Source organism: Neoarius graeffei, chromosome 23 (assembly GCF_027579695.1).
Source record: "Neoarius graeffei isolate fNeoGra1 chromosome 23, fNeoGra1.pri, whole genome shotgun sequence".
NCBI classification, from domain to species: Eukaryota; Metazoa; Chordata; class Actinopteri; order Siluriformes; family Ariidae; genus Neoarius; species Neoarius graeffei.
In genome coordinates this window covers 11,456,735-11,471,481 of record NC_083591.1, presented here as the reverse complement: position 1 = coordinate 11,471,481, position 14,747 = coordinate 11,456,735, and the positions used below count along the sequence as shown (strand labels likewise).

The following is a 14,747-nucleotide window of genomic DNA, read 5'->3' as shown; positions in this document are numbered from 1 at the left end:
CGGCGCTTGTGGAAAGCCCTGATTTTCCCAGTGAGTGACAAAAACTTCTGGTTCACGTGGTTGGGTTATATGTAAAAGTCGCGACTGGGAAAAAAACGAAAAAAAAAAAAGTTTAGGGTCGGTCGGGTAACCGGAAACACTTTTTTTCTGCCTAAAAGATATTTTGTACTAAATATAAGTCTATATAAAACAAATTTGAAATAAAAACTAACAATACCACATACCGATTATTTTTTATAAAATCATCTGGATGTCGATAATTGTGGACAAAGGTGTCTATATAATTGTGTAATGGTGTCACATGATCTGATACGCTAAGCAATCGGGAATCGACTTTTTTCCCTAGTGGAAGTTTGAGTAATTATTCATGCACAATTTACATATTGAAATTCTTTACTTTTGAAATGGCCAAAAGATTGTTAAGGTGCCGATAACTGTAGCTGCCGCTCTATAATATTAATAAAAAAAAAAAAAAAAAAAGTGATATCACGCTTGCAGTCACACAGCAATATCAATACGTGCTGAAATTCAGTATAACCGCACGCTCGCTTGTGCGATATTGCTTAACTCTATAATGGGACAAGACCATGATGAGGAAATCTGCTCCACACTCCGCTAGGCTTGTGCAATAACGATATTATTGTCCCTGCATTACACTTCACTGCCACAATATCCAGTGATGTAATATTATATACTCCCAAACAAACGAGACCCACCAGCCATTACTTATTTTGCACATAATCTCTGCAAAAACACTGGCGACACATTTGTACAAGTTGTCACTCAAAAATATGGCAGAGCAGTATTTTACAGCCCAATTAAATGACAGGCGAGCCAACCGACATGTGAATCTGGAATGATCTGCACAGAAACTTCCTGGAAGCTGTGCCCACTTCCCCCATCTCGTGCACTCTGACGTTTGGTTGAGGTACACGGAGGATATTAAAATCACCATTAAATAAAGTATATACACTGGACAGTATATACTGAAGGATTTTCATCTCATCTCATTATCTCTAGCCGCTTTATCCTGTCCTACAGGGTCGCAGGCAAGCTTGAGCCTATCCCAGCTGATTACGGGCGAAAGGCGGGGTACACCCTGGACAAGTCGCCAGGTCATCACAGGGCTGACACAGACAACCATTCACACCTACGCTCAATTTAGAGTCACCAGTTAACCTAACCTGCATGTCTTTGGACTGTGGGGGAAACCGGAGCACCCGGAGGAAACCCACGCGGACACGGGGAGAACATGCAAACTCTGCACAGAAAGGCCCTTGCCAGCCACGGGGCTCAAACCCGGACCTTCTTGCTGTGAGGCGACAGCGCTAACCACTACACCACCGTGCTGCCCTACTGAAGGATTTTTTTAAATGAAAATGGTTAAAACGACCAAGTTTTCGCTCTCATCTTGCATGGCTCCTTTGCTTTTTGTCAAGGTAGACGGCACATATTTAAAAAAAGTTCTTTAAACGTGAAAGAAAATCTACGTTAACATGTTAAGCCCAAGTAAATTAGGAAGGGTTACATCAGGAAGGGCATCCAGTGTGGTGGTGGTAGATGATGACGAAGTAGTAGTAGTAGGGATATCACCAGTCAAAGCAAACAAAAAACACTGGGGGAATCAGATTTTAACCTTAAAGCTGTACTGCCCTTCAGATTTTTCAAGTATAGGTCATACAAAAAATTTTTCCTGACACCCAAATATTTGTGTTTAGTGGACCAAAAGCTACTGAATTCAAATCACAGACTTCCAATTTTATTTTATAAAAATAGAACAATTAATGAACGTAGGGTCACACAGCCCTAAATTCTCCACTATTTCTTCCTGCTTCACCATGACCCAATACAAGATACTAATGTCATACATCACGTGGTGGGCTTTCCCTTTTTGCACAAGGCATCGTGGGATGCAAGTTTGAATCCCATATATATATATACACACACACACACCGTATTTTCTGGACTATAGAGCGCACCTGAATATAAGCCGCATCCGCTCTATTTTTAAAAAAAAAAAAAAAAAAAAAAAAAAAAAAAAAAAGATATACAAGCCGCACCGGGCTATAAGCCGCAGATATCTATGTTGAAAAATTAGATATTTACTGCATGTACAGAACGATTTTGTACTGTAAATGTACATGTATGTACCTGAACAGATTCTTTCCGAACAGTGCCTTTTAACACGGCAGCAACTTTGCTGATTAAAACGGAACAGAACCAAGAGAAAATAACCGGTATTTATTTACCTTCATTTCTCCTGTGTTTGAAACCACAAGTCACTTTAATCATCTTCGCTGGATTTGAAAATAATTACCAGTTAGTAATTTGTCGTGCGTGTTCTATCTGCTAAAGAGCTGCTAATTCTTCTTTGCATTGATTTTTCGTCTATCTTATTTTTGATTCTACTTCCGGTTAGAGCGCCCCTAGCGGTGGAAGAAAAATCCACAGAATAGCCGCACCTTTGTATAAGCCGCATGGTTCAAAACCTAGGAAAAAAAGTAGCGGCTTATAGTCCAGAAAATACGGTACATACACAAATATGAAATAGGAGAGAAAAATGGAGGATGCGAGTGTGTGAATGAAACATAAAAGACAGACTACAATAACGGAAAGCAAGAAGAAAATACATTATGTTGTGAAGGAAAGGAAACGCAGGGCCAAACTAATAAATATCGGCGTTCAGCGAGCACCTTGGTGCGATCAGCTGTTTGTTTAGCGACAGAATGATGGAACCGTCAGTGCACAGTCAAAGGTAAACCTGTAGATGGCAGTCATGCAACACCGTGGATGCCAGCTGCCGTAAAACCCAAAAGATGAAGACAATGATGACAACCAAGCTAAGCGTGCGCATGCGCACATGGACTTCCTCCGTTTGCTTGACTGCACGAAGCGGACAATTTCATGCACATTTGCTCGGGAATCCCTTCAAATTAAATAACTTCCCAGCCACAGAATGGCCTTTTTCCTTTTTCTTTCTTTTTTTTTTTTAAAGATATTACAAAAAACAGACATACATCGCAATGACCAAATTAAAAGAAGGAACTAAACTTCACTGATTTTATGAAATCGAAAGGCTGTCTACTTTTAAATTAGCCTATAACAATGTGCAAGATCTAACACTTTATAAAAAGTTGTTAATGGTGATAGTGATTAAAAATGCTGTGTTTTTGACTGCTGCTCTCCTGCTCAACACTGAGCAGCATCAACAGAGAAAACGTTAGCCATGTGAACTCCGTTTGTAAAAGGAACACATCTAAATGCAATTCCTCCCTCCCAACTGCTTACTACTACAGATTTACTTAAAAATCCACCATCCAGCTGACTTTTCGCATTTGCCACAGTTCCTGACTGTGTAGCTGATAACATGTATTTGACTCAAGGTTGCAATGTAATTCCCCACCTCCAACCAGTAAAAGCCAAAGAAAACTCATTTGAATTTCCTATTTTTCAGCCAGGTGTAATCATCTTAACTACAACTCCATGCCTCATTAAACGGCGTCACGTCAAAACAACATGGCTGGGCATCGCATCAGAAATAAAGCAGCATTTCTTAAAGGAGAACTGAAGGCAAGTTATCATCATCAAAATTCTATTTCTCATTTTATTAAATATAGGAATGCACTTTTGACAGCTACTTTGTCACCGCTATGGCAAGTTATGAGTGTTTGAAATATGCTATGTAATATCAGTCCGTATGTCAAAGCAATGGCCGTAAATGAGATTTGTTGAGACCTGTGCGAGACATCGTAGGACGGATGTAAAACGTACAGCGGAAATCAAAGTGACCAACATCTGCCAACGTTGTCAAAAGACACACGCGCCTTCTTCCAAATGATGTAATCAAGCTGGAAGTTGTGTTTGTTTTGATAGCAATCAGGAAAGTTTGAAAAAAAAAAAAAGTCGGCAGTAATCGTCATTTAAACTTGTTTTTGTGCAATATTTCGTTTGGAAAACAGTTTTCAAAATGGCGGCACGGACACCTAGCTGACATTTAACGTTTCGAAGTCTCGCACAAGTCTCGTGGGGATCACACGGATAAGCGACACCTGCCGTGGACCGAACAAACTAAATTCAACATGGCTAAAAACTGAACAGGCCGATAAGTATAATATTTAGTTGCCAATACGAGTCACAATACAAGGTTATTAAAACCGAAAATGTAATTGAATTAACACGTTAAGAAATAAAGCAAGTTTAAAAATGACTTCAGTTCTCCTTTAACTGTGAATGAGATACTGTCTATACACAAGTGCTGTATTTGCTTTGGATCAAATCAACGTGCAGAAATATTAGCTTGTTAAATCTAAAACAATGACTACAAAGATCACTGCTTGAGCGGATAAATTACATCACAGTTAAGTGGAAAGCTTATTGCTAACAAAAAAAGACGGAAACTAAAGTTGTTCATGTTTTCTCCCGATTCCACAAATGGCATCACTACAAGCAGGAAATTATCTTTTACAAGACAATTATTACACGGTCTCCTACTTTTCTTAAAAATTTAAATGGTGGAAATTATTACCTTCCTGTCTTTAGGCTAATGGTTCAGGATGATTAAATATAGTGTGTGATATTTGAAAAAAATCAAATCAATATTGCACAAACTCACACGCCACCATAACAGGTACAGAGTCAAATTGGTTTTTTTGCAAGAAGAGCTCACACTGCTGAATCTCATTTGCTCTTGAGCTTGGGCTGTGCGTTACAATGATACACACCGTAGGACACACTCCGACACAGAACAGGCATTGACCCCACTAAAAGATGGGGAACATGCACCTAAAAAGGGAGGTACTTCCGTCGCCTGGACGTGGTTTGAGTTTAAAGCTGTACTGCCCTTCAGATCTTTCAAGCTACTGAATTCGAATAACAGACTTCGATTTTTTTTTAAAAATAGAACAATTAATAAATTTTGGGCCACGTCGCTTGAAATTCTCTGGCATTTTCTCACTTCACCATGACGCAATTCAAGATATTACATCATGCATCATCATGTGGTGGGCTTTCCCTGTTTGCACAAGGCATTGTGGGATACAAATTTGAAACAGGAGAGAAAAATCGAAGATGCAAATTAAACTGGAAAGACCGACTACAGTAACGGAAAGCAAGAAGAAAAGACGTCATGTTGTGAAGGAAAGGAAATGCAGGACCAAACTAATAAATACTGGCGCTCAGCGAGCACCTCAGTGTGATCAGCTGTTCGTTTAGCGACAGAATGATGGAACTGTAAGTGCATGGTCAAAGGTAAACCTGTAGATGGCAGTAATGTGACACTGGATGCCAGCTGCTGTAAAATGCAAAAGATGAAGATGAAGGTAAACTGGCACATGTGCACATGGACTCGCTCTGTCTGCTTGACTGTGCGAAGTGAGCAATTTCATGCACATTATTTGCTCAGGAATCCCCTCAAATTAAATAACTTCCCAGCCACAGAATGGCCTGGTTTTTTTTTTTTGATATTACAGAAATAAACACATCACAATGACCAGATTTCAGAGGAAACTAAATTTCACCAATTTTATGAACTCAAAAGGCCATCTACTTTTTAACAAATCAGATAGATAGTGATCACAAAATGCTTATTTATAAGCCATGTTGAAGACCAGTCATGAATGCATGGGCTTATTTTGCACAGATTATTTTTCAATTTTAAAGACGTAATATATCGTGATGCATTTCAAGATACAAAATTATCCATACTGCGATGCAAGATTTTGTCCGCCCTGTCTTGAGCTCTCATTCATCTTCATTGAAGCCTTGTCTGGAGTGACCTCAGGGTCAGCAAAAATAATACTTTTTAAGACCATTTTAAGACCACCGAGTATAAAAAATTAGACCACTACCGCGGAACAAATAAGTACAGTTAAAAAAAAAAAAAAAAAAAGCACACTCTAGGTTAAGTTCAAAGCATTTTTTTTAATAAATAAGTGCAGCTTCAGTTTACAAAACAGAACATTTGGCATACTCGGAATCGGGGAACATTGCCTGGAAGACTGCGCCCACACCTTCATTTGAAGTGTATGAGTGGTGTCGGGTAATCGTCTGCAGAACCCACAGTATTTCTGCCTTCAGCGTAGCGGTTGAGGCGAATGCCGCGAAAGCACTTGTGCTGGGACCCGGAGACGCTAAAGCTGGCGTTGCACTTTTTGTGACCGTAGAGGCGAACATTGGCATGGGGACTGTTGTTGCCCGACTAGCAGCATAGCGCATATGCTTTTCCTCTTTCGAGTGAGCGTCAAGGGCTTTACAGCCCATTGCTGTTAACTTGATGTCTTTCCGACATACCTTACATCTCGCTTCATATTCTGAAGTTGCTGTTGTTAGCCAACTTTTGTATTTTGGCTCCTCAAGCCACTTGTTACTAAACTTACACTTCCCCATCTCCGTTCATGTTCAAGTTCAACCACTTCTTCCTCGTCTGCTCTACTCTCAATGGTTCTACTACATGGATAAAAGAACACACTGCCCCCTGTGGCGTGGTTCCTGCGCTATTAGAACTAGTGCTAGACACACAACGGCTCTTGTGCTACTTGTTCAGCATCTTGATAATAAACGACGCTGGTTGAATAAATAACGTTAGCGCAGAAAAAAAATCCAGACATATGTTTTTTTTTCCATTTACCGTAGGCTACCCGGATGAAATTTAATACCTCCCATGTGAAATTTAATACCATAGCTCAAAAAATAGCGAAATATAATGCTTTTTAAGACCTTAAAAAACACATATTAAAAATAAGACTTTTTAAGGATCCGCGGAGACCCTGGACCTGTCAGCGGTCATGACAAAACCCAAAAATGCGACATGAGTCAGTCAGTGAGACAGTGAATAATTGGTGTGTTTATTTTGTTTTCCTATGTTGCACAACTTTTACGTAGCTACATCTTGCATCATGACAGCCTTGTGCATTATGATTTTAAATAAAAGTGCGGGTTTGTGATTTCAATGGGTTTCTCTGGCATTAACGTGATTTCTATTGAGTTTACAGCTGGAACTTTTTTTTAACATACCTCTAATGCTTACACAGCTGGCGTGGGCTCAAATGATAGAGAATGAGGTCTCGACACAACAGACTTATTGTGAATAGGACTTGAGTCACTAGTTCAGGGCCTCACGTCCCGACGTCTGACAAGAAACATTTACATGTACACTGCAACCACACTATAACGAACTCCTTGGATGATATCCAAATAGTTGGTTATACTGAAAAGTCCGTAATACCGAAATGGACCTGTGTGTCACACCAAACATTCATGTTCTTTGCAAAATTTTAGGCACGTTCTCCTCACCACTAATTTCTCCTTCTGAGTCACCATCACAGTTAAGTTAAAGGATCATGAACAGAAGTGAGGATTTCTTCATCTTTTATGGAAAATGACGTAGGTTACCAGTGTATCGTTGTCAATGTCCACACACTGACTCACTAGGTTTCCTAAATCTTCACCATTCAGCTCATTCATGTTTTGCAAACCACTGATGAGGTTTTATATCGTGCTGCGGGTCTTGGCGGGGGGTATAAAAACACCAACCGTACACTTTAACTAGGTGTTAAGTTTAGCAGCATCAGCAGTCATTTCATCCTTATATCAATCCTTTGATCACCAGTCTCTAACTGTTAGTGATGGACACCTAAGCGAGGCTCGTTAAACCTTTGTTTTATGGCATTAAATTGTTAACTTGACTGCAGACTTGATTACTTATTGCTTGCCTATAGTGGGAAGAGGAACGCATGGCTCAGTCACTACGTTTACATGCACATAGAGAGAATCGAATTTCTGCCGTTGCTCGACTGAAATCGAAGTTCAAAATGCCATGTATACACCTTAATTCGGCTGAAATTGAACCGAACTTGATTTCTTGGAATCGAGCTACACGACCTAGATTATGCGATTTCTGCCGAGCTACTTTGTGCATGTAAACCCTATTGAGCTACGTATTCGAGCTACTTACTTCAGCACTGCCCCTTCCGGAAGTGACAAGACCACAAGGGAAACACAACAGCCTCGGTCGGCATGACAACGAATCATGACAACGGCATGAATCTTTTCTTTTTGTGGCATTGTTTGCACTGTTAAAATTTAGCTCACTTACTGTATCACCAAATACATCTGTACAGCTGTTGCATAGCTGTGAATTGTGTCGAAAAAACAGCGTCGGTCGGCATGACACGTCACCTTAGCCGCCCACTTTATTAGGAACACTTCTGTTCGTACATACAAACTACAAACACTCTTCTTAGAGTTTAGAGTTTATTTTATTTTTAAAAGGGACAGTGCACAAATTAAACATTATCCTTGTGGTCAGGACAGATGTCTGTACCAGGTTATAGCAGTGCATGCTAATTTCCGCCTGTAGTCACTTTGTTTATACTCTTGAATACCTCTTCTTCATGACGATAACTGGAAGTGTACCAACACGATGGGGCGTGTAGCGCCACCTGTGGCTCGGGTGCACAATGCACCTCATAACAATAGCTCGATTTAAACACTGTGCATGTAGGATTGGATTTCTCTGGCACCCTGCTGGGACCTTCAGCTCGATTACCGACAGCAGCTCGATTTGGATGTGCATGTAAACGTAGTCAGTGAGTCATGTAAGCAGGCAAATGACGGATGTAATTGCAGAAAAAAAAAAAAAGTGTGCTTATTTACAAACAGGCAGGCAAAGAGTTCAAAGACGCAAGACAAACGCAGGACTATGAAATGAGAAAAGGTCAAACAAGGCACAAACAGAATGGCAGAGTCCAAATAAAGTCAAAACCAGGGAGGCAACGCACAGATACACGGTGTTCTGTAAAGTTATCCTATCTCTTGGATTTGTCCTACCAAGCCTACTGCGCATGCGCAGAACACATGACGTCATATCTTGGAATTTGGACCGAGTTTTGTCCTACCGATCAGCTGGGCTGATAGAAAATCGGTGAGTATTTCACGCATTTGCCGATTTTTGTGTTTTGTGCGTATTGGTCGAGTCTTTGGCAGAGTCAAATAATTTGTAATGACTTGTTTTGAATAATAAAACGGTCTGGATGAGAACTTGCTAATTCTGTCACGCAGTGGGCACTGTGCAGTCAAAGTTATGACGGGGCATCGTTTCGTTTGTTTATAAATACTGTATTTTATACGTTTCTGAATTGCAAATATGCCTACATTACGCATTACAAATGCGTGAAATACTCACCGATTTTCTATCAGCCCAGCTGATCGGTAGGACAAAACTCGGTCCAAATTCCAAGATATGACGTCATGTGTTCTGCGCATGCGCAGTAGGCTTGGTAGGACAAATCCAAGAGGTAGGATAACTTTACAGAACAACGGCTTGGTAACGTGAGACGCTAGATGCAGCGCATATACTTCAAGTCTGCGAAGTGACTTATAAGTGTGCGCTGTGATTGCACTCCAACTTAGAACAGGTGCAAAGTACTGTAATTAGCCCTAATGGTGTTGCACACACTCAGAGTGCCAACGCACGTGGACGCAACACAGTGATCAATTTTTTTTTTTTAAGACTGACTCATCGTCACTAAAGGTGGGGGGAACAAGCTTGTTCATTATATGTGAAAGTTTTAGTAAAAGAGTTTGTTATCGCAAGTTTGCAGTGTATTCCTGTTTACAATTATGAAAAAGAGACCTCCATGAGCACAGACATTGCACAACTACACGCAACAAGGACCTGCAGCCTCAGAACAAAAACAGGTACGGGTACATGTGGCTACTGCTTATAAATAAAACTGTTTTCTGATCCCATGTCCATACAGTAAATATAGCACATATACATGTTATCAATGATCCTCACCTCATGCAAGCATCAACCAAGCTGTGAGCAGCATCAGGGCTTGTAGTATTTTGGTTACCAATTTCGTTTACTGCATTTTGTTCAAAATACACTGCTGTGAACTCTTCAAAATAGTAAGAAAGCACTTGTTCATGAATTGTCTTAGAAGTATTATTTAGTACTAATGAGCACATTTTGTTTCACAAGTATAAAGACACTAAAAAAAATTCAAATTAAAAAACTAAAGCAAATAGCAGAAGTGAGACCAATTATACTTTTACTCTTAGTTCCCACGAAGGAGCTGATTTATTCCCACATGGGAATTTTGTAATTGCAAGCCGAGCAGATCACTCAAAAGATTCCAACATTGTTTTCGGTGCCTTCTCGAGTTTTTGTTGAATGGCTGGAATTCTTGACATAAATATCTGCCAAAAAGCTAAAAAAATAAAAAATAAAAAAAAATAAAAAAAACACCTTTACAAAACCTTTCATTTGACCTTTCAAAAGGACCAAACGGTAAATTTTCTTAAAATAAATCACCACTTACTTGATATCGAATCAGTAGCCTTGGCAAATGAGAAGGTGAATTTTGTTTATCTTTTTATCCACCGATTATCTTTCGATACTACAAAGTTATAAACGAGGTTTCTCTAATTTCGTTTCTGGCTCTGATTGGTTCCGAAGTGTATCGCGGAGTAGAACGTGTAATCGAACTTGATAAGGATAAGTGCTGATTGGTTACAAAGTTTCGCTATTGTTACATTCATTCTTACATCACGATGACCTAGTGGCTCCGCCACTCGTTCTTGTATACCTTTGATAACGCGAGATCAACTGTTCGTATCGTGAGATCACGATTTGCCGTTCTGATGATTGTAACGGGTATGCGCAGTGCGCTATTGTTACACTCATTCTTACAAGTAGCCACAACAAACAAGCTATTAGTTGCAATTCTATGCTACATGGAAATAGTTTGTACAAAATGAACATGCTTTAAAATGAATTATTCTTGTCATTGTCATCATTATTAACAACAATTAGGGCAGCACAGCAGGTAGCATTGCTGTCTCACAACTTCAGAGATTCTGGTTTGAACCTGCGCTATCGGAGCAGACTTCCACGTGGGTTTCTTCCAGGTTCCTCTCACGTTCCAAAATCAAGCTGGTAAATAAACCAAGTATGATAAATTATTCCTAGTGATCAACATGTGCGCATGGTGTTAGGCGATGGGCTGGTGTCCCATTCACACTGTGTTCTCGTCACTCGCTCGGTGTTCCTGAGATATCCACCATAACCCTGACGACAATAAAAGTTGATCGGACTGAAGATAAACGAATTACTATTTCACGGGGCATTTTAATCATCGTAACCTGTTAGCTGTAACTGGCCACGGTCCTACATGAAACATGTATGAACCTACTGGCCTCAAATGTTGAAAGAAAGAAAGAAAAACTTTATTCTCTTAAGAAAGAAAGAAACCTTTAATCACATGCACACTTCAAGCACAGTGAAATTCATCCTCTGCATTTAACCCATCTGAAGCAGTGAACACACGCACACACACACACACACCCACCCAGAGCCACACTACAGCGCCCGGGGAGCAGTCAGGGGTTCGGCACCTTGCTCAAGGGCATTTCAGCCCAAGGCTGCCCCACGTTAACCTAACCGCATGTCTTTGGACTGTGGGGGAAACCGGAGCACCCGGAGGAAACCCACGCAGACACGGGGAGAACATGCAAACTCCATACAGAAAGGCCCCTGCCGGCCGCTGGGTTCAAACCCAGAACCTTCTTGCTGTGAGGCGGCCATGCTAACGACTACGCCACCGTGCCATCACGCACTTGTGAAATTTCCTCTCTGCATTTAACCCATCTGAAGCAGTGAACACACACACACATACCCAGAGCAGTGAGCAGCCATACTAACAGCGCCCAGGGAGCAGTTGCCTCGTTCAAGGGCACCTCAGCCCAAGACCGCCCAATATTAACCTAACCACATGTCTTTGGACTGTGGGGGAAACCCACGCAGACACGAAGAGAACATGCAAACTCCACACAGAAAGGCCCTTGCCGGCCGCTGGGCTTGAACCACGGGCGATTGCTCCAAGACAACGAGGGAAGCTCAGCCTCCTCTAAAAATGACGAACATCATGTAGGATGAATTGCGCTAGGCTTATGTTATAGCCGACCTTATAACATTGCTATTTCAGATCCAGAATCATAGAAATATATGTGCTCAACCGAACTACAGTGCGAAATCATTCCCTTATAACTTTAATGTGCGCGTGAGTTTTTCCCCCTCGTGACAGCGCGATGCAGCCCAGCCTCAGTGGACTTCAATGGCATTTGGGAGCTATGCGCTTTTCAATATCAAAATGCAAGACGGTTATTGGACAAATACTGCGAAAATGCCCGCCTACGGACTCCCAGCCTCACATGGGAGGGACATGGCAGTTTCCGCGAGGAGACTGGTGATTGGTGAAAGCGGCCGGATATTTTCTTTGATTGACAGCTCGTTTCAACAGGCAGCGGTGAATTTCAGTTCAGTCCCATGCGGATTCGCAAGTGCTGTGCTGTATTGTAAGAGATCAGCTTACATTTCGATTTCATTCATTACATATGGTTTCTACCAGCTTTTTTAGTTTGTATATATTTTCATTGTAAATAAAGTGTAGTGTTGTCAAGTTTGCTACGCATCTTAGTTCCAGAAATTTCGTTTATTTGAGTGACTGAACTTGAGGGGGCTAGTCAGCTAGTAAGAAAGCTGCACACGGATGCCAAGCATTGCTGATTTAATTTTGGCGAAGCCATTTGCCAGTCTTCCTTTCGAGGAAAAAATTAAAATTAAAGAGCAGGGTAGACCAACGCCTCAAATTGACTTGGTGAAAAAGGTAGGGAATAATACTCGTTCCTTTCAGCTCTCCTGGTACGAGAAAGTGAATTGGCTAACAGCAAGTGACCCACATCAACAACAGTAAATAGGCTACTTTAGTAATACGTCATGGATGGACCAAAAATATAGAATCTATTTAAAATGCTTATGCTGAGTATATTATATTGGAATATATATTTTTCTGGATATGAATTAAACACGGCTACAATTTGGAAAACATTTTTAAACAAAAACACAGCCGAGAACATTTCACACTACAGACCTGGATTAAAAGTGAAGGGTTATCAAAATTGTCAATAAAACATTTCTCAGTCAAAATAAGTAAAATATAGGGAAAGTGTCATTGAATGAAATGTGTGGCACCCAGCTCTACTGCTGAGGTTCCTGACAAAGAGCTGCTTTCAATAATGAAAAATTTTTAAACATGCCACAATTTTAAAATATAAAATGTTAAAATATACCCCCCCCCCAACACCACCATCATGTATATTGGACAGTAGGCTAATGGGCCAAAAGAACCTGTTATTTCACAGTTTGTGACCCTGCCAACAATCAGCCAGATCAGAGGCAAGAGTATGGGCAAAATTGATGTTTTTTCTTTTAAAATCTGGAAATATCGTAACTGACCAGCCTCCCCTGTTTGAAAGACTACCAGCCGCCACTGGCTTGAACCCAGAACCTTCTTGCTGTGAGGCTGCTGAGACGCTGATAAATCCAGAAGTAGGATCTTGATGTGAAAACTCTGCAGGTCGATTGACTAACTGAACATGTTCACAACTATACAAACAAAATCAACACAGCCCTGGGATGAGTAGCACATTATTTTCCTTTAATCACGTCAGCTAATTAGTACAAAATATTGCGTTACATATTCAGCACAATGTTAAAGACCTTCGACACTGAATGTCAGTAAAAGGAAAAAAAAAAAAGTTTAAGAAAGTGCAGCCCAGAGACCCACTTACTTAGCAAATTTAGCGTCAACTTATTTTTCATTAGCTCCATGTGAACATGACTAGGTGGCATTCTTAATAATGCCTCTACAAAATGCTTCATTATCCTAGAATAGCTAATAAATGTCATGTTTTGTTTTTACAACTAATTTACTTCAACAGCTAACTGCTAGCCTGCACCCTGACTGACTGAGAAGATGCAGTTAGCTGAGCGCTAGCTTACATTAATTATTGTCTAATATTTATAACGCATACAAGTTCATGTTTTTGGAACTCAAACAACGCAAGTAACTAGTTATTCGTCACAAATACAGCGTGTGAAATCCGAAGTTAATAAAACTACCTGAGGTAAGCTAGCTACAAGAACAACAACTTCGTCGCTAAACTTCAGCTAACAGTTAGCCGGCTGCTTTAGCAGCTTAACCGGCCATCTTATTTTACAATAAACCAAGCCGTTTTTGACACCGACGTCGAGTTGAGGTAATTTGCTTGAAATGTATTTTCGAAAAATAAAAAAATTCACAAGTTAACGTTACGAAATGGCAAACCAACAAGGTGCTGCTAGTTAGCTAACGAGCTACTCACATTGCTCTGGCTGTCGATGGCCTGCAGCAGCCGCTCTCTCATCTGCTGCGGGGTTGCGGAGGCCGTTGTCATTGCCTGGTCGGTGCGAAGCGGCCGACGGGGGAAAATCCTCCGAGTTTAAGGGTTCGTACACTGCAGAAACTACAGCTCTTTCTGAATATTCTTGACGTATCCTACCCGCATGTTTCTTATATGACTGTTAGCTTAAGAACTCCTCAACCATTTCAGCCGAATAACGAAGATTGGCCAGTTGTCGTTTCTTTTCGCTTCATAGCGGTGAGTGCCTCCCCGATTTCATGAAGTGAATTGGATCAAAACGTTCTCTCGATGCATTATGGGAAATTGGAGCTCTGAAAACGTCATGACGTCAGCGCGGACGCGCGCGTGCACGCACAGATCCCTGCTCAGCTCGCAGCAGTGTATGATACTGACTGGTTCTGGTATAATCAGAACCAGTGAGTATAATACACTGTATAATACACTATATTACCAGTCAGACAGAACTGACTGGTAATGATGAGAGGTGAAACGTCTTCAAGAAT

General features: G+C 40.8%; 1 protein-coding gene across 1 annotated transcript in view; it reads right to left on the bottom strand.

Moving 5' to 3' along the window:
• crsp7 (cofactor required for Sp1 transcriptional activation, subunit 7) overlaps nucleotides 1-14,523 on the bottom strand; it is a 57,391-nt gene extending 42,868 nt beyond the window's left edge. Inside the window, exon 1 of the mRNA XM_060905262.1 lies at nucleotides 14,206-14,523. Coding sequence (XP_060761245.1) covers nucleotides 14,206-14,277 — 72 coding nt within the window. The 5' untranslated portion in view covers nucleotides 14,278-14,523. The remainder of the gene's footprint in view (nucleotides 1-14,205) is intronic.
• Nucleotides 14,524-14,747: the final 224 nt, after the last annotated feature.